Source organism: Lonchura striata, chromosome 2 (assembly GCF_050655825.1).
Source record: "Lonchura striata isolate lonStrDom1 chromosome 2, ASM5065582v1, whole genome shotgun sequence".
Lineage (NCBI taxonomy): Eukaryota > Metazoa > Chordata > Aves > Passeriformes > Estrildidae > Lonchura > Lonchura striata.
This window is the reverse complement of record NC_140704.1, coordinates 63713370-63739207: the sequence shown is the minus strand read 5'-3', so window position 1 is coordinate 63739207 and position 25838 is coordinate 63713370. Positions and strand designations below refer to the sequence as shown.

Sequence of the window (25838 nt, the reverse complement as noted above, 5' to 3'; positions counted from 1 at the left end):
GTGTGTGGCTTTTAGGAGAGGGCAAGGAGGACCAGAGAGGTTTGTCTCAGCCTTCTGACAGGCTGTAGCACTGTCTCTGCTTCCAACACTTGCAAAGGTCCAAATCACATGTATTGCAGTGTATTTAGGTCACCAGCTAGCTTCAATATTCTCCTGCTACCCTTTCTTCATCTTTCCATTTTTTACCACAGTATTTGCATCAAATAATCTTGTGCCAAAGAAGGGCCCTCCTACCAAGTGACAAGTAAGTTTAGCATTATTAGTAGAGCCCATTATTCAGCTGCACTGCTGTCAGTACATGGAATGATTTGTGCTGGATTCATTACTTGCCCCTGGTCTGAGAGAATATAAGCAATGATTAGCTTATGCATTATTTAGGAAGATATAGATTAATGCTGAATAAAGAGGAGTTAGTTAAGTGGGAATAGGAGGGAAGGGCATGGCCGAAGGCCCTACCACACTGTGAGATACTTTGAAAGCAGTGTAAGGTACCTTAGAGCAGTGTGCTAACAGCTTACTCTGGAGGGTGGGCAACACAAAGAGAGGAAACACTGCCAAAGCTATGATCCACTGTGAGCAGACAAAATTTCTCAAGGTTTGTTTTGGCATCATCAGACTCACAGCTTCCACCAGGGAAGGCAGAAAGCTCTACGTAAAGGTAGAGCACTACTTGGTTTTAGTCCTGGATGTTGTAACAGCCAGCACAGTGACCCTGCAGTGGCTCAGCACATCTTTGGAAAGGGATAAACCCCAGGGAAAAGCTTCTTAAATTGCCTCAGTTTGTCTCATGATTAGCAGACAACCAGCCAGGGCTGCATGCATGCATCCTAATGTGGAGACAAGATGCGATGTGGGGGGGTTGCCTACCCCATGTGGTGTGATTGGTACTACACAAGCTGATGTGAGATGTTAGTCAGAGGGAAAAGGGAAAATCGATACCTACTTCACACCTCCTTGCCCAGCAACTCTACCTGCAGACTGATCCACCATTATTCATGGTATATGGACACTTTCCTCTCCTCCCTCACATCTGAGCTGAGTGAGTCCAAAAGCCAGCAAGATTAAAACCACAACTTGGGAGTAAACCCACAGGGTGCAAGACAGGCAGCAGTTGCCTCCAGTGGCAGGCATCAGCAAGGCTGATGGAAAAAGTCTGCCTTTGGAAAGCAAAAAAGACTTTCTGGGCAACAAAGATGTGTTGTATGACCCCAGATCCAGGACAAGCAACTTGGGGACCACATCTTCCTCTGCAACTTACATTTTCAAGTGTATCTCAATGGCTTCAGGTGCTGTCCCTTGATGACTACTGTAGTTTTCATTTCCTGCTTGTTTCATTTGGATTTGGATATATCCTCATTTCTTGTTCCTCTTTTACTCCTAAGTAGTTTGGGCTAATTAGCTCCTGTATCTGTCTTTCCCTCCTCTTCTTTTGTTAGAAAATCAAGGACTATTTCTTCATGCTTTATCCCCTGGCTGGAAAAGATTTTTCAGTGGAATGACAAAAGGGTAGAAAAACTGAGGCGGTTAAAGTGCAGAGAAAACAATAACCTTCTACACTTGTTTGCTGGTTTAATAGCTAAGCAGAAAAGTCTGAGTGAAAAGCCTCATTAAAAAGAGAGAAGACTGATGCCAGGAATGAATGGGGATTGTTATAGCAGGGAGTGGAGTATCAGCGCTAGAGCCTGGTGCAGCTTTCCGACTCATCATCTTGGAGGAGCATCAATATGTCAGTATGAGCTTTTCTTTAAGACAGAGGCATTTGTGCCCTTTCTTATTACTCCTTTTCTCACTATAGTTCAGTTTTGACATATTTTCCCAGGAAGGGTTTTTTTTTTTTTCCCTGCTGCTTCAGAAGAAGTTTGAATACTTTACCAGTCAAGCTACAGACTATTTTGCTTCCAGAATCGTCATATGCTTCTATATGTTTTAATCCCTTTAGCTATATTTAAGAATGATAACCAAGGACAATTTAAAGACACAGGGTCTGATTCTCCAAAATTATATACACAAGCCCCAAACATCTGGGAATTCACCTAACTAGTGGATTGAGATTTCAGTTACTCAGGTGAAATTTTCATTACTTAATAAGCAAGGTAAAGTCTGTGAGGAGAGGCAGCATCCTTTCTACAGCCAGATGACATAGTTGGATAAAACAGATGTGCTTTTGGGCATGCAGAGCCTTCTTCAGTTCTGGAATGGAAGATACAAATGGCAAGTAGTTAAGGATAACTTCTTGGAATTTAACTAAACTCTTGGCAATATCAGACTACATGAAAGCGGAGAAGAACTCCTTTGATCTGGATACTGTGAGCTCTTTCCAAGGAGCTGTGAGCTCTTTCCAAGGAGCTGTGAGCTCTTTCCAAGCAGGTGCTGAGTCCCTGCAACTTTCTGCTAAGGAACATTAAGTGCTTATCAGGAAAAGTCCTTGTGCTGACTTCTGTGACTCTCTCACAGGTGGAGGTGCATAGTGTAGCTGAGTAACTTGGGGCTGAGGCGTGCATTTTGCTCACCCAAGCCTCACGCAGAATGGATTTAAGCAATTTAACATATTGCAACTTTTTTGAGTCAGCTGCATATTTCTTCTGCTTAAAATGTTCTAATACAGTTTGAGGATTAATAACATGTGGTTGACTCTGGACTCATCTCACGTGTTACCAGTCATCCAAATGTGGCCCAATAATGTTTTCTTACTTTTTTAGGTAAATCTTAAATTCGATTACTTGTGTCATAGATTCCACATGGGCAAAATTCACATACAGCTTCATCCTCATACTACATTAATATAGGCAAGTAGTAGTACTATTCAAGGCAGCATATTGATCTTGATCCTGGGTAGAGTGTTTTATGTAGATAACTGCATTTACCTCTTGCAGCTTGGGGTTTGTCACAGCACTGTCCTCTTCCCAACATGAGCCCTGCAGGCTTTGTGGTCCCAGTGAAGCCCAGCCTTACTGGGTTCCTGTGGGAGCATGTTGAAGGGAGGCTGGGAGCTCAGGGCAAGCCTGCTGGTTCCACCTGTCTGCTGGTGCTGCTGTGCTCAGCTGTCACTGTTTGCATGAAGAAATGGCTTTTCCAGTGCCACAGGGTTGCTGTGCTGGGGTTGGGGTCCCTCCATGCTGGGTAGAGCTCTCTTTTAAGTTCATTCACTTTCCCAAACAGAAAGGGTTACTCTGCACTCCTCATGTCTTTAGCAAGGGATTCCTCACCAGCAGTGCTGTCTTCCCGTGAAGTGTATTTTCACCTTCCCCAACTTCAAGCAGAGTAGCATAGAAGCTAATTTGCTTCTTTGTAGCATTGCTGGTGTTTTAGTAAATTCCCAGGATAAAAGAAGTGAAGTAAAAAAAACTCTGAACTGCTAAAGAAAAAGAACAAACAAAGCCAGCACAGTTCTGTGGAATTCTGTTTGTCAGATGTGAGCCTCCACTCGCACAAAATAATAAGGAGTTGCATTATGTAGAGCATGCTTAGCATCAAAGTAGACACAAATGCCTCATATTTTCTTCTAAACAGTCTCAAGGGCAGTGAAAGCTGTCAAAAATCAAAGCAGCTGACTTCCCTATAAAACACAAAAGACCTTTTTACCTTATCAAAACCACAAATATTTAAAATAATCAACAGAGAAGTTAATCAATTTTCATCTGATTTAGCAAAGATCATGCAGTCTCAAAATAACATAAGCATCTCAATTGATACCAGCAAGATCAATGTTGATATTTTTAATCCCCAAAAGAAAACAACAGCTGTCAAGAAGGCATATGCACACACTTCACTGAATGTGTATCTGCATAGAAGAAGGTGTGAATTCTCCTTCTTTAAATGAACTCTATGTACTATTTGTATGGACAGACTTTAATAAAATCCAGAGCTCAGTGAGAGAATGCAGATAATCGTTCAGTGAGCAAATCAGGCAACTCCAGCCTAATGGAACAGAGCCTATGAGATCTGTAAAACCTGCCATATTTTTAGTGGGCTGTTATACAGAACTTGTTGGACCACAAAAAAGTCATGTAATATACAGTTTCATATGATTGAGAGTCCCTGCTTGCAGAAATGGCTGCAGCCTTTTCATTGACTGTCAAGTCTGAACACTCCCTTTCACCTCATAGCCTCTGAACACAATAAGTCCATGATCATCCATCCACTTTGTATCTGGGTGCAGGTTAAGGTTTACTAGGTCATGGGTAGTGAAAAGCTTACAAACTTCTTCATGGTACAGCTTTTAGAAACAAGGTGAATACCACCCCTGCCAAATAACAAGAGTGGGTCTCAGAGCTGTCTACTTTAGGTAAAACTCTATGAAACCTGCTGTTCCTCTGCTTGCTCCAAGTTGTACTTAATCATCAGGGCCTGTACAGCAATGGCCATAAAGCACAACAGCAAGCACTGATTTCCTCAAATGCAATACAGGATCCTTTGTTAACCCCTGCTTCTCTGTCATCCTTTGCACACCAATGTGGAGGTCATTATGTTACATATCTAGGTATAATCAGTTATGTATATATATAGACATAGAAATAGAAAAATATCTTGAGGGAAAACAAAACTTTCAGAAGGGTCAGTTGTGTATATTGGCAAAGCCCTTCACCTACTGAGGCCACTGAGAGCTTTGCCACTGATGTTGTTTGTTTGTTTGTTTTTTGTTTTTGTGGGCTCAGGTATTTGCTTATTTTTGGCCAAATTGCAGTTTCATGGAGAAATGAAGAAGCTCTTGAGGATGAGGTGTACAAGATAGTGCAAATCTGATTTGCATTTCAACAAAACATAACAAATCAAAAGGCTTTTAAAAGTTAAATGATCCTCTAGTAATTTGTAGTCCGGTGCTGAAGAAATCTACTATGGCAGTAGAGAGTGTAGTTTTGTACTTGCTCACATCAAACTGTTTGAAATTCCCTTTAATTTGCTATCTGGAACCACAGTATGGATTTCCTCAAATTAATTAATTTCCATGCTCTTAATTGTTAACGTGTATCTTTTAGTCTCAAAATACAAGCATTGGCTCAGGAAATAAATCTTCAACTATTCTAGCATCACAGCCTGCTTCATACTTACCTGTGAACATCTGAATGGTTTCATGTCATTCAGGGTACTTTATTAATGTTAATAATGAGTTATTTACATATGTAAATCATGTTTGCAAGTCAAGCATCCGTGCATATGCTCTTGATTTTTGATATAAATCCATTCTAGAATCTACCCTTTGTATATGTTTTGATAAAGACCTCATCCAATTACTTCCTGTTCTCACTTAGACACTTGAATTTCTCCTCATATTACCTGGTCAGTCAAGCTATGTGGGGAAGGGATACTCCAGTAAATAACTAATGCACAGAAAAGGCAATCAAAACTTTCTCTTCATACGTTATAAAAACTGTATTTTTTTAATGCACTACAGATTTTTCTGTAGATCTCTTTACCTGAGCTGTTTTCCATTAACATTAATAGGTTTTAAATTGTTCTTTGATCTTTTTGTACAGATGCAGATTTGCATCATGGTGTTCCAACTTTTAAATTAGTTTCACACACTGATCATAAAATTCTTGTGCAGATGTAACATTTTAATCCTACTTTACAGATCCTGAGAAAACTGGCAGGAGTTGCCAGCACTTTTCCATCTTGCATGTTTTTAAGTTGTGTATCTTAACTAGGATGACTACCTCCCTATCCCTGTACTCTGTTGAAGCAAGTAATGCTTTGTTTGACGCAAAGGGGTACTTTTCATCAAAGATGAATGTATTATATGCTAAGATGTTTTATCTGTCCTATGTGAAAATTAAGCACTTGTACTAATATTTTATTTTTGGTAAACTAATGCAGTGGATGCTGTGTACCTTGATGATGAGAAAGAAAGGGAAGAATATGTCCTGAATGATGTTGGTATTGTATTCCATGGAAACGTCGAAGATGTAAAATCAAGAAGCTGGAGTTACGGGCAGGTGAGCTGTTTAGATCTTCTCTGGATGCTCCCTATAGGACTGCAAATGAGTTTAATTGACACCAGACTGTGGCTGAGACTGTGGGCTCTGGAATGCATTATTGGTTTCTCCTTCAGAAAGATAAGGGGTATAATTTTAAAATTGTATGAAGTGGCTATATGCCTAATCCAGAAAAGCAATACTATAATAGCTGATATTTAAAGACCTTGTTTCAGGGGCATATTTCAGATACTAAGAGGCTGCCTGTTGGAAGTTATAATCATTAGCTGAGGTTTCCACAGGGCAGAGGTATTTCTGCTCCTGCATTATTGCTGCTTCAGGATCAAATCAATTTATGAAAAGTAGAGTTGTTTGTTTGGCTTTTTTTCATTTTTTGACAACATGTTGTATTGCTTTTTGACTTTTCTTTTTAGCTTTAACAACTTGGTGGACATAATTCTGTTCTTCTTGGGAGTCAGATAGTCGCAAGTTTCCTATGAAAAAACTAGTATTTAATTCCAAAATTTTAAATTTTGGGAGAATCTCTCCCTTTTCTGCCTGGACTTGATAACATCAGTCTCCAGTGGTCTCTTGCAGTCTGGGGGAGACAACCTCCACTAAACTGGAGTGGGGTATTGGTGTGCCTTCAATAATGTAGAATCATAGAATTTGGGTTGGAAGGGATTTTTAAGCATCATCTGTTTCCACCACCCCAAGATGGACATGAACACCTTCCATTAGACCAGGTGCTCAGATTCTTGTTCAGCCTGGCCTGGAACAGTTCCAGGGATGGACCATCCACAGTTTCTCTGGGCAACCTGTTTCAACAGTTTACCACCATCACTGTAAAAAAGACTCCTTTATATGTAATCTAAACCAACACTGTTTTAGTTTAAAACCACTACCCCTTGTCTCAGACTTTTTGCTTACCTATTTTACCTCAACCTTCTTGTAAGAACTACCCAGCCTAAAAAACCCTATGGGATGGAAGAATTTACTTATTGTGTTAGAATGGGAAAAAGGTATTTCCAGGCGGAACTGAAATGATAGCAAAGGTATAATCCTGGCTGTCACTCAAATGGGCTCCAATGGACAGATACCGGACATGGTGAATTTGTCTCATCTCCTGGATTTTCACAACAGCACAATTAAGAAGGTACTACTGTGGTGATGGATCCATTCAGTTTTTGTGGCACTTCCCTAGCACAGCCTTGCAGAAGGGTCCTTACATCTTGCTTTCTCTCCCTCAGCTAAATACCAGCTCAAAGCTTGAGCAGGATGGATTGCCAATGTGCTTGCCCCAGAGAGCTCTTTGAACTCACATCTCTCTTTTTTCCTAATTTAAGGGTACAATTTAATCTTTTTTTCCTGTGGCAGCACTGCATTAGGGAGTTCCTGCCTCTGCATCATTCCTTTGGTTATGTCAGTGCCGTTGTTTGCAGGCTCTGACTGGTTTCCTGACTGTGACAAAAACAACCTGTAAATAAGGAGAGCAGGGAAGAAAGAAATTCCATAAACTGCTGATGCCACTGATATAAGAGATGTGGAACCAGACCCTGAGGCCAAAGCTGGTCTTGCATGTAAGCTGACCAAAAATGCCCCCTCCTGGCCCTTCTTTCCCCCTGCAAGCACTTGTGAAGCCATGCAGTGACTCAGACTGGAGAGCTGATATAGCTCAATAAGCATCTCCTTTTTTCCCTCGGGTAATTTCTTGGGCTTGCTCTGTTCCTAGATCTGGGATTCACTCTATGACACATGTAAGGGGGAGGGAGAGAGGGGAATAAGCAGCTGGAAGTGGAAGATGCTGCTTAAACCGGATGCTAGATTTATGTCCTAAGATGCTACATTAATGGCCTATGGTGGCTTGGCCTGAAGTGTTTATATTCTGGGAATCTGGCATCTTCCTAACACAAATACCAGCCTTCCTTGAGAAATTTATTTATTTGGTTTTGCCAGGAAGTAGTTCTGCCTGGGAGATTAGGGACATTCCATAGTCCTTTTTCATGAACTTTGGAAATGGGAATTCCTGAGTTAGCTGAAATCAGAGGACCTGATTTTCACTCCACACCTTTTTCTATTGGTTGCCCATGAGAAAGCTGCATGTGGCAGCTGCATTTCAACAGTTCCAAGCCAAGAGCTTTAATGGAATTAATAATTTTGTAGGGGTTTAACAGACATGTCAATAGGCAAAGGAACAGAAAACTATTCTTCTAGTTTCCTTACTTTCAGTGAAATGGAGGACAGAATGTTCCTGTTCTTACCCTGTCCATTTCCAACCATTAAAGACACATTTTTGACAATCCTGGATGATAAGAACAAGAACATTGCTATGAGAGAGTAAAAGTACTAGCAGAATGGCCTATATTATGAATATATTGTACAATTATGCTTTTTATATTTATGATATATAGCCCTTTACCACATGTAAGTAAAAAGCGCAAGGCCACACAGAGTTATAGAGATGAGAGGCATATAGTCATATACAAAAATGCAGATAGATTCATACATGGTAATGTTCTTAAGCTAAAAAATTACTTAGGACAATCACAGCTGGAAACTTTACCTGAGGTTGTAAATTGAAAAGGAGCATAGAGTTCAGAACTGGTTGGAGGTGGTTCTCAGATCTGCTGTCTGTAATGAGAAGCATCAACACAAGAGGAGAAAAGGCAAGAAACATGGACAGAGGAAGAGAAAACAACAGAACAGTTGAAACATGGCTGCAATGAATGAGGATGGAGGTTCTACTTGTAACATGACTGCGATCCCTCCTAAAAAACTGTATAAGGCAGTCACTCAGAAAATTCCATGGAGAATCCAGGGGAAATTTGGCTTTGGAAGAAATCTAGGCACATAGGAATTCTCTAGCTGAAAAATATCAGAAGTTAAATGCTATATTGATCATTTAATGTTGACTTTTGGTTTTGTGAGAAAAACAAAATAAAACAGGTGGGCATAGAGTTCTGTTGCCATAATGGCTTCTCTTGTGTCCACACATTGATCTGCTTGAGCTTGGAAACCCAAGCTCGTGCCCGTGTAATTCTACAGCACATGCATTTGGTCAGGTCACACCACGGGCAACATGAGATCACATCTGCCTGCAACTGACTGTGAGAAACACAGCTTTAAATCAACCACTGCAAAAAGTGATGCAGCCTCTCTTACTTTGGTTTAAATGGAAGATCATCTTTTACAAGCAGTTTAGCATGCAGGTGGATGCCCAGGACAGCTACGTGTGCTGCTTTGTAACACAAGGCATATCTGTGTGCACTTCACCTGTGGGTTTTCTTGTGCCTTATTTTCCACCTGCATTTTTTCCCAAGTGGTTTTACCAAAGTTCCTTGCTCCTGAAATAGGTTTATTTTCATTTCAGCTTCAATGAAACAGACAGTGAACCTGCCTGGATCAGGTTCACTCACCTGTCCTAGCTGCCCTGCCTACTACTTCTCTGGTTCCTCTGATATTTCAGAGATATTCAGCCTTATAACTGCTATTTTTCTATTCCACTTCCATCTAGATAAGATTTTCTTGCCAAGAGTGAGGGTAGAAAACTGATTTTGTTTGATTAATTATTTTTTTTAATTCCTTAATAGTCAAAAAGGGCAAAAGTGGCCTTAGCTACTCTGCATCCTACACTACTGCAAGAGTGTAAGCCAGGTAGCCCTTTCAGCTTGTCCTCTCTTGCCTGTTGATCCAGTTATTTCACAAGCATTCATGTCACTTTTTAAATGCTGAGGTGGAAGGCAATAACCCTGATAGATATTTATTTCCTCTTTATTCTTTCTGTATGTGCTGGCAAGATTGACAATGTCTCACAAACTGTAGATTAAAAAAGTTTAATTTGAAGGGTAAACCTCTTACTGATCTAGCCCAGGCCCGATTAATTGAAATGCAGATAGCAGATTTTGATCCTGGTAAAAAAATTGTTGGGCCAGACTAGAAGAAAAGTGAATTTGAACCAAGAAGACAGCTGCGAGGGCCCAGAGTTTACATTTCCTGTTGTGGCGATTCTCCTTGGGAAAGAGGTTCTCCACAGCACAGTCATTCACCTGACATTATTCGCGTCACATCCCAGTGGAGTGGACTGAGATGTGCAATTATTCAGATTCCCAGTAATAACAAAATACTAGTAGTGGCTCTCTGAGAAACACTGATCCCTGTTTCCTTATTCCCAAACACCATTAATTCAGCTCTGCTCAGACTATAAAGTGATCATTAGTGAACAGCTATTCCAGAGAAAGTAATTCAGTGCAAGTGTGGCTGATAATAAGAGAGGTGTGCTGCCTTGGAGGATGTTTGCTGAAAAGGATCCATATGGCAGTGGTACCCTCAAGGCAAAAGCAAAGGATTTCCATTGGCCAGGAAATGGCTGAAGATGGTGAAACTCAATGGTGCTTCCCCTTTCTTCCCCTTTTATGCCAGAGTTTAGTGTCTAGGATGTCACTTCTATCCTTCCCATCTTCCCTGCTCTATCAGCAGCAGTCTTTAATCTTTGGGGCTTCCTTTTCAGCTCTCTGACCTCACTCTTCATTCTCCTCTCCCCAGACTGCCAAAGCAGCAGTTTGATCTGGGGTCTTCTCACTCTCTTCAGGAGGCAAAGTTCAGGATGGCCTTATCTGCCCAGGAGCCTTAAGCCAGGCTGTAGAGAATTAGGAAATCAATCCAGCTCTAGTAGCAGCTTGAGAGCAAAAATCCTATTAGCATGAATCATATCTTTCAGGATGCAAGCATAGAACATAAAGCCTAACACCATGGAGTTTCTGTCACAGCCTTGAATGTTAATATAAGTTTGTGTATCTAGAAGGTATTTGTTTTATTACTGTGCATTTCCCTGTCTGCTACCATTTTCCAGGGGACACAGGTATTTTCTTCTGCTATGCAGTTTCTTCTAAGGAAAATGAAATACATAGCAGGGCAAGTTCTGTGACAAATGGTTTCTGGTCTATTTAGACACCTCTGCCCTCAATTCATTCTTGTGCTTGTCCATGCTAGATTGAAAAAAAAATGTACATTTTCACTCTATTTTTGAAGAAGACTGCTTTAGGTCACTTGGTATTTTTGATGTCTAAATTTTTTAGGCCAGGATTAATCTATATAATAAGCTTTTTGCTTGTCAGTTTTAAACAGATTTTAAAAATAACTTTGAAATACAAGTGTCTGAAATGACCACTGGCAAACCATTAATTGTTCAAGTTCCCAGCAATGCACCAGCTGTGTCAGAGAAGCCCTGGAATTAGTAGGTCTGGAATCTGTGAAGGACATAAAGTCCTTTGCAAGCAGACAAGCTTCTTGTAGTTATTATTATATACCTTCCTATTATATACTTGTTAGCACTTAAAATTTCATGTCCTGTCAGAAAGTCTGTGTTGTCATTTCAACCTTCTGGAAACTGGTCTGAGATGAAATTGAAAATTACATTTTCTTCCCTCATAGACTCTCACATTTTTATTTTTTTTTCCCACACATGAGTGATTATTCCAGAAGAAAATTTCTATTGTTAAACACAGAGCTTTGATGTGACCAGCTAATTTTGAAACTGATCAGCAATTACAACAACAGGGAAAAATAGCTTTGCCTGTTCTCTCCAGAATAAAAAGTGAGTCAATTTTTCCCGTGTGTCCCTTTTTATTTTCTTTTATCTAGTTTGAAGAAAATGTTCTGGATGCTTGCTTGTTCCTGATGGACAAGGCAGAACTGGAGCTTTCTGGTCGTGGAAACCCAATCAAAATCTGCCGTGTTGCCTCAGCAGTGGTATGTAATGGATGCTTAATATGTGTCAGAAGGGACTCATAAATCAAAGCTGGGCTAATTTAATTGGCCCTCTTGTCCTGACATGTTCTCTACAATACACAACAGATCAGTTGTCCATTCTGACAATTGTCCATTCTGGGGTCTGACTTTTTATTTCTCTCCACTAAAGTTCAAGTAACTGTTATTGGCTTATTGCCTTTTCCTGAGAACAGTGCCTCACTGGTGGGAAAGCCACTTTTATACATTGCACTCCAGGCATAAGTGTTTGTTATATGACAATGTGCTCATTTTCCAGTAGCTAATATAATTGAGAAAGCTGTTTCTTCTATGGGTAATACAGTGGCATGATGGGTGGAATTTTGGATGGGGATCTGAGGGACTTTATGTGGATTCCAGTGCTAACCTCAATGGGGTCTTAGAACACTGCAGTGGTGCGTGTGGTTATGTCTGATCCAAGCCCCAAATGATCTAATCAGGCTGTTATACAAGTGGACCGCTTTGGCCCCAGAGGAAAACACTGTGGAAACTGTCCTCTTTAACATGAGTTCCACAAAACATACCCCAGTCAGAATGAAAGTACCTAAAATTACTGAGAAGACTATCCAGATCTCTATTCTTTCCAGTTGCCAGGCACCAGGAATCATGCTAGGTGCAAGAGCAGTCCCATCCCTAATATTCAAGATGCGAAACTCATCCCCGTTGTGGAAGACAGAGGCTGAGTCCTCTCTTTTTGCCTTATTAGAGGTTTGAACTGATGCTTTCTGCTTCCCAGAATAATACTCTAGTCATTGAGCTAGAGTAATTAGATGTTCTCCTGAGCCAGCTACTAAAATAGACTGCCCACAAAACATGGCTTCTGGAGATAGATGATTCTTTAACCCATTTATTATAGCATTTGCCCAGACTTAAAGAAAATGAGCTCCTTGTCTTAGGAGACATTGAAGTGGAATCTCCAGCCTCTCAATATTGGATGTTAAATAGAATAGCTTCAGCAAGAAATATTGAGAACACCTCTACTTCTCTTTGTCTTTTAACATTTTGGTTAGTTCTTTCACCCCAGACATTAGAAATACAGCTTTGGACCTTTGGATAGAAGAAAGAATCAAATGTGTTCTTCTCATCTCTGAACTAGTAGATGCAAAAGTTTCTCATGTAAGGACTGTGGAGGTCCTCAGGACAGAATTGAACAAAGTTTACGAATCCAAATAGGATATTGGATATTAGTGAGGTTTTGAGCCACTCTCAAGGTTTTAGAGAAATGGAGGAGTTCACCATTGGAAATCCAGGACTCAAAAGACTTTAGGGCTAATCTGCAGACTTGGGCCACAGCTGGGTAGGGGCTTTGGTCATTGAAATCTGGACCTTTGTAAGAAGTGGGCAAGAGGTGCTGAAATCCCACCTGTGTTACTTAACCTCATTCTTGCTCAAGCTGAAATTGTGGTAGAGTTGAGCTTGTCTGAAGACATGCCCCCCGACATGCTGGAATCCTTCTAAGGCTTTCTGGCATGGCAGAGCAGGTAGAGTCCCTCTCTTTTTCCACTCATTACAGTCAGACTAGAGAGTGAAGATCAACATGCTGTCCTGTCCTTGAAGTGATTTTTTCTTGGCGGGTTTCCTACACTGGTGAGATAGGCACAACCTCCTAACCTGTTGGTTATGACTCTGAATACTTATCTCAGTTCAGTCCTAGAGTTCACAGTAAGTCAATTTTCTAATTATAAAAGAGTAGTTAATGCAGCCAAAAGCTTTTAAATGAGAATTTTGATTTATTTGGCTGGTGTGTAGCTGTTCCACATTAGCATAATTAAAAGGTACAGTGTGAATGAGCTTTTTGCACAGCCTCAACTGGTTTGGTTCAAATTGCAGCTAGGAGACATATTACTCATTAATGCCTATCAGTATAACCATTAGTCAGCAAAACTCTGTGCTTTGTATAATCTTACCAGAGGAAAACTTATACAGCAAATTCCTTCTTGTTTTCATATGGGCCAGATGAAAGGAATTAATTTCTAATCTGAAAATAACAATAGACTGGTTCTCCTCTAAATCTGTTGCAAATCAGGAGTGATTTTATTAAAAACTCTGGGTTGATATGGACAGAAAAACAGATGATGAAAAGAATACAGCTTAATATTTCTGAGACTTGCTCACCAGTATAGAACTGATTGTGGTTATTAAAAATACACAACAATAAGCATGTTTAATGTTAATAGAACTTACTAACTAGCAACATGGATACTCAGTGTGGTGATTTAATTTCAGATTTATTTTTAAGTGTTTGACCTTCATTCAGAATTGTTCAGTGATAGAGAATCCATTGCCTTTAACAAGATTGTTTTATTTATCCCCCTACCTTCATAATGAGACACTTCTATCTTACTTTCTAGCCTAAACTTGTCTATATTCCCTCTCTCATCCTATTGGTTTGCTGAGTTAAAGAGCTTTTTGTTATCCAGTCTCTAAAATCTCTAATGCTCATGTCCTTTGATTTTAGATTAACTCCAGGGATGACAACGGTGTGATTGCTGGATCCTGGAACAATACGTACGATTATGGTGTTGCACCTTCAGCCTGGACGGGAAGTGTGGACATTCTCTTGGAGTACTACAGTTCTAAGCAACCTGTCCGATATGGCCAGTGCTGGGTTTTTGCTGGTGTCTTCAACACATGTAAGTATCAGTGAGAAAAGCTCCAAACTGATGTATGGTTCCTGCTTAACAGAGTTTTTAGTTAAAACTAACTAAAATACTTCCTAGCTCTAGGAAGGATATCTAGCTACTTACTTCAGGAGTAATTAGTAGAGATACCTAAAAATGCATGGCTAAAATAGATGGTCTTTAAATAAACCTCTAGCGTGTCCTTCATGTCAACTGCTCTTCCACACAAATCTATTAACTATTGGTTCAGTGAAACGTACTCAGTGACTCACTAGGGTAAGTTTGTGTGAAAGAAAGTTAAATCCTTCATCACAGTCCGAATTTCTGTCAAGAATTCTTAGACAGAGTACTTGTTGTCTAGTCCTAAAAGATTTAATTAGTACCCAGTATGGGATATGTGATAGAGTTTCTGCTCCAGAAAGGCCAAATCTTAGCTAATGAGTGTTGCTCCTAGAAAAATTGAGGTACACTGTCCCTGCATCTGTTAACTGACCACTGTTAACATTTTATATGGAGTTCATGAGCCAGAAGAATGGAGAAAATAAATGATGGCCTAGTTTTATGAATTGTCTAGCACTACAAGGTTAAGTCTAAATACATTTCGTCAAAGCAGAGTTCTAGTGTTGCAGTAAATAGAATGTTGCAGGCCATAAAAACCAGTGGGGAAAGCAGCGTTGGATTGGTCCCATATTTTGACTGTCTAGCACTTTGTAATAACATCATCTGCTAATGCACAGAAATACACTTTTTGGCCTCCTATGGAGCTGCTCCAGCAGGTCCGTGTCCTTCCTATGCTGGGGACCCCAGAGCTGGAGGCAGCTCTTGGGGTGGGCTCTCAGCAGAGCAGAGCAGAGCAGAGCAGAGCAGAGGGACAGAATCCCCTCCCTTGTCCTGATGGCCACACTGTTTGGATGCAGCCCAGGATGCAATTGGGTTTCTGGGCTGCAAGTGCACACTGCCTGGTTATGTTGAGCCTTGCACAATGGATTTGAAAAAGTTCATGCAAATGTTTCTTATAGATGCAATTCTTGCATTAGATTCCATGGGCCTCTTTGTCTTCTCTGCCCATTGCCTTATCTGGATTTCCCTAGATCACAGACAGACACACACCCACACCAGTTCTCCCACCTTCCCACCACACTTGCCCTGAATCACCACTATGCAATAATTTGCCTGCAGGCCACTATGAAACTGGGGCAATGCAGTGGAGCCCAGAGCCTGCTGTGTTAAAGGGAGAGGGCGTATTTATCTGGGGCAAATCTTGACTTGGTTTGCTGACTAAATTAGTCAAGTCAGAGACCTGGCACTTTGTACTGCAAGGATAAAGTTTGTTGAGCATTATGAAACGCAGATACTGTCCAGTATTGGCTGATCTGATGATAGCCACTGACACATCCAACTGCTGACCACTGCACAGGGGACAGCAAAGGTCCAAACAATCACATGCAACTATCATGGTTGTTCTGAGGTGTTTTTGAGTCCCTCTCATCTGTCAGTGTTTTATCACTGTGACCAGTCCAGCTTTCCAAGGTCACTATATTGTACACTCCAGATACTCATCTGTTAAAAATGCTAAAACATTCCAAAAAATGGTCATTAATCTTGAAATTGTCAGACAAATTATTTCCAATGAGCCCTGATGGCCCATGTGCTGGAAGCCTGGGAGGGCACTTGAATTAAGTTTAATCAATAGATACATATGGTATTGGATGCATCCAGGTAATTTTTCATCCAGGAAGTTGAAATGAATGTGCAGCGTTACACTTTATTGGGAGTCACAGTAGTGACAGTAATGAATATACAAAACCCAGCAGTAGCAGAAGGGCTGTTCAGCTCTGCAGCATTGGAGCTATTTTTAAATAGGATTTTCAATAAAAATATTTTCCCTAAAAAAAAACCCAAAACCAAACAACCAAACAAAAAAAAAAAACTACACAAAAACCCCCACAAAAATCCACCCCAAACCAAAAACCACTACCATCACAACCACCAAAAACCAACCAAAAAAAGAAAAAAAAAAACCCAACAAAAATAATTCTTGAAAACCAAAAAACAAGCAAACAAAACCCAAAAAACCAAAACAAACTCCATCAACCACTAAAAACCCCTCACCCTCTGTTTTCTGCAGAACCATGTTGGCTCCTAAATTGAAAGCCAGGATCTTTTTCTGGCTGAGACAAAGAAAGTCATCTGGAGTAGCTGAGATGATGTGTCACCCCATAGATTCATTCCCCTAGCCTGGGGATGTGTTCTATGCTTATTTATCTGCCAGGGTACACAACAAACACAGAAGCCTATTGATGAACTGTTGCAGACTATGGACATAGCTGTAGCATTTCCACAGTTTTTCCACATCCTTTAAATTTATCACTTATCAAATGGTAAGAAGGGTCATCAGTGCCATTTTGTGATGGTGTGAGAGTTAGGGCTAGAGGCTTTTTCTCTTATCCTCCTTTTAAGGTCTTAATAAAAGAAGGGACTATTGACTACAAAATGCTGTTACTTGGCAGGCAATATGAATTATGTAATGCATTTTATTCAGATTCTCAAATCCTGTCATTTCAGTTGCAAATAATGCGGCTTTTCCCTATTGTTAGCAATCATTTTCTACTTTATTCTTTGTGTTCTCTGGATTCAGTCTCACAGCAGACATCAAACAGGAAAATTCCAAATAAAAACTCATTAAAAGGAGATATTTTCTATTAATTTTCTTTTTAGCATATTCTCATAATTCTCCTGAGTTACTGATATAGGAGACCTAATATATTGTGTATCTCTTGCAAGCTCAAACATCTTTTTATTTGTATCACATTTGGTCATGCAGGTGACCTGTTGCACCCAGATTTGACCTGGAATTCTGCCAAATATGCACAGCTGCTTTGAAACTATTGGTAATCAGCTGCTTTGGTTATATCCCTTGTACCAGTATTTGTCTTTAATGCTCATAATTTTGAGACCAAATCAAATATCTAGCATGTACAATATAAATCAGATAGGAGGAATTGTTTGGGTTGATTTGACTGAGTTTCCCTGTTTTGTTCTAGTTATTAATATTTCTGTCCTCTCATCCTGTCATCCCTGAATGCCATCTCCATATTTGTCCTTCTCATCACACTTCTGTCTTTGCCACAGTTCTGAGATGCTTGGGGATACCTGCAAGACTCATTACCAACTATTCTTCTGCCCATGATAACAATGCCAATTTACGGATGGACTTCTTTCTGGATGACGAAGGGAAAGTGGACACCAGACTTACAAAAGATTCTGTCTGGTAAGTCCTCCTGGAAAATGCCGTTAATGTATCAATGATAAAAGTAGTAAAAAACATGATGGCAATGCCTGTATTGTGTTTATCTCTCTGTACATTGAAGAACACTGGTGTCTTATGTGAAACATAATGAATGGATTGTTGGTGGGCTGACTAATATGAAGCCTTGTGGTGTAAACAGGCAACTCCTGAGGGATCCTGCTATTAATGTTCCCATACAGTGTTCATTTAAACACACTGAAGAGCTGGAATGGGCTTGTGCTCTTCAGGGACTAGTTTTTCTAAAAATGGAAGGGGGTAGGATGGGCACTTTCATCCTTCTAGAGCCAGGCTCCAAGGGGTACCTCAATATCTATGGAAAAACACCCTTTTTGATCTGCTTGGGCCCAGTTTCCTGTATTTGTAGACTGGTTTTTATATTGTGTGCACACAGTCATTGTGACAAAGAGGTGCTTTCCAAAATAAACCCAGTTCTGCTGAAAAAGAAGCAAGACAAGGTATCATAAAATATACTGAAATGCTATCACCATATTTATAAAAAGGAAACTCCCTAGGGCCAAGAGGAGTTTACACATTCTTTTTGAGAAGTCAGTCCTCTAACTGGCTCTTCAAACTCTTACTGTCTTCTGTCTGACAGGAGAACTGTAGCATATATTGATTATATGCTCTGTGTGGGATATTGGCCTTCAAGCCTCTCCTCCTCAGAGCGAAGAAATGAATGTGACCTCTACATTCCTATATTCAGGAGATACTTGTCCTATTCAATGTTAATATACCTGACTTGTGTCAATGATACCTTCAACTCATTAGCATAGCAGCTCATCAGCATGTTTCATTAATGACTTAATCTCCGGAAGTCTTTGTATTAAAACTGTAATAAACCCACTATGTGGTGGAAGAAATGACTGAGCCTGTTGTTGTGACATCTTTTATGTGATTTCCATAATCAGGAGGAAATCTAATGAAAGCAGGTTCACTTATTTGTGTCACAGCAACACAGCATAGTTGAGACTAGAAGGGACCCTTGGAAGTCATCCAACCCTCCTGCTTAAAGCACCATCAGCTAGAGCAGGTTGCTCAGGTCTGTGTCCAGCTGGTCTTCGAGTATATCCAAGGACAGGCACCCCAAAACTTCTCTGGGAAACTTGTGCCAGTGGTCAACCATTTTCACAGTAAGAAAAGTGTTTCCTGATCTTCATACACATTTTTCTGTGTTTCAGTGTGTGCTCATTGCTTCTTCTCCTGTCCTTGAGCTGCAGAGAAGAGTCTGGCTCTTTCTTTCCCTCAATTCCCCAACCAGGAATTTATACACATGATAAGATCCTACTCAGCCTTCCCATCTTCAGACTGAACAGTCCCAGCTGCCTTAGTTTCTCCTTGTGTACAGTGTTGTATCAGCTATTCCTTCCAGTTTTCTTCAACAGCATACTCGATTACAGCGTGTCTCGTAATCCAGGTAATAATGAAGCTGTTAAACAGTGTCAGACCCCTGGGGTACACAACTAATGACTGAGCTCCAGGTGGGGCGATCACTACAGATCACAATCCTCTGATTCCAGCAATTCAGCCCGTTATCAATATATCTTTATGTCCATTTGTCTAGTCTACACTTCAGAGGTTTGTCTGTGAAGATGTTCTTGGAGATAGCGCTAAAGTCAAAAGGACCAACCCCCATGCACTGGTCTCCCCTTTGTCCTTTCAGTCACTTGTTTCAGCAGAAAAGGCTCTCAGGTTTATCAGGCACAGCTGGCTGCTTGTAAATCCACAGTGACTACTGCCAATCACCTAGTCCTTAATAAGTTTGGAAATGTTTTCCAGAAGAGCTTGCTCTATAACCTTCCTAGAGATCAAAGGGAAGCTGACAAGTCTCTTTCTCCCTGGATACTCCTCTCTTGAAGAATAGAGCAATATTTAATTTCCTCCAATCTGCAGGAACTTCCTCCAATTACCATGATCTTTTGAAGATAGATATGAGTGGTCTTACAGTGACATTACCAAGCTCCCTCAGCATTTTTCATGTGATTACTTCTTATTTTCCATTAGATCCACTGGACTTTTATGTGTCCACTTTGTTTAACTGTTCTCTATCTTGTTACTTGTCTAGTTTTCATTGTTCCAAACCTCCACACTGGTCTCATGGGCTGTGATTCCTGAGGGCAAATCTTAGCAGTAAAAACCAAGGTAAAGAAATCATTGAATGCCTTCTCCTAATCCTTTGTCACCAGGTTGCCTGCTGTGTTCAACAGCAGAGCCAGATTCTATAGGCTTCCTTTTGACATTGATTTGCTTGCATTTTTTGCTGCTCTTCATACTTTGTTTGCTCTGTTCTGGCTTTCCTATACCTGTACCTGGATGCTCAGACAGTGACTCTGTTTTCCTCCTGGTCACCTGTCCCCTCTCCCTGCTTCTTTCTTAAGCATCTCTTTTTTTATGTTGGATTTTAACTGGGACTACCTTGTGGACTTGTGTCACTTTTGATTGATTTCCTGCACACAAGGATGGACCATTCTTAAGTCTGGAAGAGGTGACTCTTGAAAAACATCCAGCTCTTGTGAATCCATCTTCTACTCAGAACTGCTTCTCATGGGATTCTTCCAAGCAGCACCTTAAACATGTTAAAGCGTGCTCTCCTGAAATCCAGTCGTTGTCCTGCTATTTGCCACGTTGCTGCCTGTTAGTATCCTTGGGCAGTTTTACTTGCTGTCTGTGAGACAGAAGGGCCTCAGAATATCTCATGCTGGTCCTTTTATGGCTTAGAGAGCTGTAAAGGAGAAGTTTTCTGAAATCTCCTCTGCCTATAAAAGATGTGAAACAAGAGCCAGTGACTGGGAGCCTCAGTGCATAATCCATACACACCCAGTAATGGATCATTGCTATGCTTTACAATTTTCGCTGTCTCATCCCTTCTCTCATTCTCCTAACCTGATCTATGAAATACATCCCACCAGCTTTTGACACTTCCTTTTACTTCCCTACCTCTATTTTTCCCAGCCGTTTCCCAAGACTTCTTAATTTAATCTCTTTTCTCCTGCATTCTTTTAGGGAAGTGTGATATCATCCAAAAATCATCCTAGTCCCAATGAAATCTACATTCAGTTTTACACTAGCATTTCATCCTTCTATCCAACATTGCTTTTCCTTGGCTTGATAATTTTTTAACTGCCTTGTTCATCTTTTTATCCTCCCAGTGCATTTATTAGTACATGGTGCACATAACCCTTCGGGCATGACTTAATATATACATGTCTTTTCATTTCTCCTCTGTGTCCTTTCTTGTCATTACTCTGTAACACTCCTTGGTAGCCCACATGCTGACTTCTAATGACTTCTGTCTTAACCCTGATTTTATTTTTAATGCCTCTTTTATTTCTTTTTTTAAGAGAACAAGCTCAAGGTATTTATAATGATTTTTTTAAAATGCATTTCTCACTTTTATTTATAATCTCTTGAAAACTGGAAGCAAAGCTCTTTTTCTTTATTAATATATAATTTCTATTGTACTGCTGGAGCTGATCTGTCTTCAGGTCTTAAATACTCTCAGACTTCAGGGATACTTGGAGCCAGGATTTTTAGTCCAATCAATCTCTGAGTGTGGGGCTCCCTCTGAATGTTATCTGACATTTATTTATTTTTATTAAAGATTGTCTTCTACCTCAGGATAGGAAACAGCACCACCACCAACAAAACACATATACAAAATTACACAGACTTTGCAAAAAGTTATTTTTATAAATCTGGCCGGATTTGGGGCCATCAGTACTGTCTGTTCTCCTTGTCTTTCTTAATGATGGTATAAAGACACTAAAGAATATTTCTCTTGGATGGGAATCAAGACTCACTCCTACTGTGAGGTCCAAACAGATCAACATCAGGATCTCAGCAGAAATTTGCTTTATGTCACCCAGCCCCATGGGAGTTCATCCATGTCCAGGCCTGTGAACAAAGCCCTTCTGAGACCTCCACTCTCCCATTTAGTTCCAAATCACTTTGCTCTAATTTCTCAACAATATTATCAGTGTCTCACCCTAGCAGTCCCTCTCGACCTCAATGCCTGAACTTGTTAACTCATGAAAGGGCAGCAGCTGCTTCCAGCATGTGCCTGTCCCATAAGCAATATGAGCTACTGCTCTTGAATTGTCTTCCAGGCATAAAACCCGCCTGGTCATCTTTTATTAATTTCCCCAATGCTTTTCCCCATTCCCCGTGCTTTGTTTAGTCTATCCGTAATTATCTCTGTAAATATTTAATGGTCACCACATTGATCTCTATTGCCTTTCTTGCTTTCTTTAATGTCTCAGGCTTGCTGTAGAATACAAGAATTATAGAATCAGTTCAACAAATTATGGCCACGGAATCAGCTCCTCAGCTATGCTCACTTCTATAGGAAGGCTTCTACTACCTTTGGAAAGGCAAATGTTTCCCTCATCCTCCTTTTCTTAATGCTCACTGCCCTACAAGCAGTGTCTTCCTGTCCATTCAGATTCGATATTCTTATGTGTATTTGTTATTTGCATGGCAGCAGACCTAAAAAAATTACCATCCTGTTGTGTCCAGCACTACACCCATAGAAACCAGAAAGGTCCTGTTCCTAAGACAAATGGAGAAAAAAATATAGAAAAACTGTGTTACCTAATTAAATAACTGAAGTAGATCTGCCATTTTCCTCACTGTTACCCCACTCCCAGCCTTGTTTTTATCATCCTTTCCTTTTGGCTGCTTTTCAGGTTCTTCTTTCACAGAATGCAAAGCCAGTGACACATACAACTTTGATTCAAAGTGAACCAGTGAAGGCTTCAGGGCAGAAATTGTCTTTCACATATGTTGGCATAACAGTTTGCAAATACCCACCTTCCATGAAGTGTGTCCCCGTTCTCAGGTAGCCCTCAGCAAAGTTCTGTGAGCATGATTCAGCACTGACTACTCTCAGCAGCATAAAAAAATTCTCTGAGTGTGCGTCATTTTCCTTGAATAATTCCTTTTTCTGTAGTGCTGCTTCATTAACTCTCCTAACTGACAAGTTTTACCCTGATCCAAGCTTTCATTTCCACTTTGAAATGTCTTGTTAGACAAGCTTCAGATCCTTCTGACTCTGCTCCATAGCTGATTTTCACCTACTATTAATGAAATGGTCAGAGTTTAACATTCCCATTTTGGTTGCTAATATCATTGCGTGTAATAGAGGCTATATCAGCAGCTACACAGATGTAAGTTTATTCAGATCTGCTGTAGGATATGTATAATTTGCAAGCAAAATTGCCCCTTTCTCTACTCTTTCCTTCCTTTATTTTTTGCAGTAATGAAATTCAAACACTTTGCTGGCTTTACTGAGTGATCCTGTTTCCAGATTATCTTTTTTTCTTGCTTGTGCTCTCCCTGGAGCATTGGTAGCATTGCTGGAAGTTACAACCTCTGTCCGTCTTTTCTGCTTATCTTTGAAACACCCAGGGCAGACTGTGATGGTGCTGTACTGGTTTTTTAATTCTCCTGAGCATACACCCAGGTGAGAGTGTTTTAAGCGTGAGCATCTAGATGAACTACTCTCAATATTTTATAATTCAGGTCACTGTCCTGGACTCTAAATATGCAAGTTAGCCCACAGACGTTGTAGGTAGGTTTTATGTGTGTTTTAGGAGCTCTGACACCATGCTTTGGCATGACACATGGGGAAACACTTATAGGGAATCCACAGTGAAGATAGTTTTTGAAAGGCTGTGCAGGGTCTTTTTCTCAATCATCATGGAAGCCAGCAAAGCATGCTTGTTTTGAGCAATGAAAACAAGACTATACACTGTACGTTGCAGAGTCAATCCCTAATCTCTTAATAAATGATGCCAAAGCTTCAGTATGAATGATTATAAAGCAGACCATCTTTCATAGGCTTGGAGATTCAAAGTTTGCTTTAGCAGGCAGATTGAAGTGGAGGTGTCTGGCCAGAAAAGGATTCTAGTTTGTGTAGCTTTTCATATACCCCCAAAAATCTCCAAACACTGTCATATTTTTTGAGACATTTATACTCAGAACACATTAGAAGAACCAAAAAACCTTCTTCAACTTTCAGTCAAGAAACTACAATGAAGGATTGTGGCTTTCAGATTTTAACAGATAGGTACCAAACTTACAGACCTAAAAATCTGTTCTCTTAAAAGAGTCAACATTTTTATCCCTGAATTGACAAAAGATGTTATTGAAGCAATTCCAGGACATAAATACACAGGATTTGTTTTGGTCTGTGTGCTTCTTTCCAAGAATTTAATATACTGGTCCCATATCTTGTCTAAGGAATTACCATTGCTGGAACGAAGCTTGGATGACCAGACCTGACCTTCCCGTTGGTTTTGGAGGATGGCAGGTTGTGGATGGGACACCTCAAGAAACCAGTGACGGTAATATTGCTTGAAGTCCTCGTTAGTTCATTGGAATCTTTGTTTCAAACAATGAGCTGACACTACCTGAGCCAGAGGCACCTAGCACCATAGGGCCAGTGAAAACTTCTTGAGCCAAATAACCACTATTGCCTCAGGGCCTTCTCCTGATTTGTTTTGAACTCTAAAATTAATATGTCCTTATTATAACACTGCTCATGATGCCCTGGGGCACAAAATCCTGCATGAGAAAGTCCTGCTTCGTACTGAAGAGATGTGATCCTGTTGCCCAAAATGGCTTCTCACATTTTAGAATACCTATATAGAAGCCTGAACAGATTAATTCTCCTTTACTTTATGCAGCCCTAACTGAACTACATGCGCAGACAGTAGGCAGGAGAGAAAAAAGTCACTGGTCATTCTTTCCAATCCTTAATTTCCCAGCCCTAAAACTACAATCTTCTCAAATTTGTAACAAGGTCTTTCTAAGCCTGTGGTATACTCTTTTACCCAAAACCAGTTGAACTGTATTTCAAGTGCTTGAGACTTACTGTGGATATTGCAGTGCCATTAAAGGTGCTGAACCACCAGGTTGTTCCAGACCCAAGTCTGTGTTATCTACAGGGCTGATAACAAAATTGAGCTTTTTGCTTCTTGGCCAGGAATTCCTGTAGATTAGAGGATTTCATCAAACCCCAAGAATTCTTTTTCTTTGAGAAAATATAATATTTTTACATGTTTTTAATTTATTTAGTCTCTCACTTTGTCTCTCTTCTCCCCATAGGTATGTACAGGTGTGGTCCAGCCTCAGTTCAAGCCATTAAACATGGTCACGTTTGCTTCCAATTTGATGCTCCTTTTGTCTATGCTGAGGTACATATGTGAAAATATTAGTGAGACCATAGTGAGACAAAATATAGGGCTCCACTTCAATTTATGGATTGCGGAGTTACTTCATGTATGCTTCATGTCACAGAACAACCTCCATGGCTCTAATGAATGACAGAGATTTGTCTAATCTCTGCTCCCCAGTGTAATAATAAGAAAAAGCTTATTATTAATTGAAACTTCAGGCTGTGGTCATTTTTCCTTCCAAGATTCAGGTATGCTGAATGGGTCACTAGCTCTAACTGCTCATTCTCTTTACTCACCACATTCCTTTTGGCTGCTGTGGGTCATGGAGATCTCACATGGGTGATTTGACTGACAGATCTGAAAGGGAAATATCTCAATAAGGAGATAAATGGCCTGGTCTGGAGTTTTAACCTCTTGCATCACCAGAGGAGGCATTCCCAGAATTGCAATGCTGCAGGACAAATTTCTTTCTAATTGAATTGTAAATGGCTTAGGACAGAAAAGAATGAAGATATTTTAGCTATTAAGCATTCTCCTCTCTATTTCTAAAGCTTTTTGGAACAAGAAATATGCAGTAGTGCTCCTCAAATTTGAATTACCTCTCTGTATCCTTGTGAATTTTATACACTCTGTCATTCTGGAGCTGTGAATAATAAAGTGCATCTCAGCATACGCCTAATTTTAAACATGAAATGTGGATGTGAATAATTAGTGGGACTTAATTAGTGGGGGAGATAAGCTGACTCCTTCTCTCTGCTTTCATATATCTCAATCATCTTTCATTTAATTTCATAGGTGAATAGTGACATTTTTTACACAAGAATGGAGAAAAATGGAACCCAAGTGGTAGAAAACATTGACACGACCCATATTGGGCAGTTGATTGTGACCAAGGCAGTTGGAGGTGATGGAATGGTGGACATTACTGAGGAGTACAAGTTCCGAGAAGGTAACCTGAAATGAGCTGGGACCATATGAATATAGACTTATCTCAGTCAAATCCCGGATGATGACTTGGAAACCTCTGTCACTGAGG

At 40.2% G+C, this 25838-nt stretch overlaps 1 protein-coding gene across 2 annotated transcripts in view; it reads left to right on the top strand.

Annotated features, from left to right (window-relative positions):
• F13A1 (coagulation factor XIII A chain) overlaps positions 1-25838 on the top strand; it is a 59220-nt gene that overhangs the window by 19643 nt on the left and 13739 nt on the right. For both annotated transcript variants that reach the window (XM_077790781.2, XM_085571471.1), the window contains exons 5-11: positions 5815-5933; positions 11553-11660; positions 14155-14329; positions 17450-17588; positions 23865-23968; positions 24732-24820; positions 25598-25751. In XM_077790781.2, the coding sequence (XP_077646907.1) occupies positions 5815-5933; positions 11553-11660; positions 14155-14329; positions 17450-17588; positions 23865-23968; positions 24732-24820; positions 25598-25751 (888 nt within the window). The remainder of the gene's footprint in view (positions 1-5814; positions 5934-11552; positions 11661-14154; positions 14330-17449; positions 17589-23864; positions 23969-24731; positions 24821-25597; positions 25752-25838) is intronic.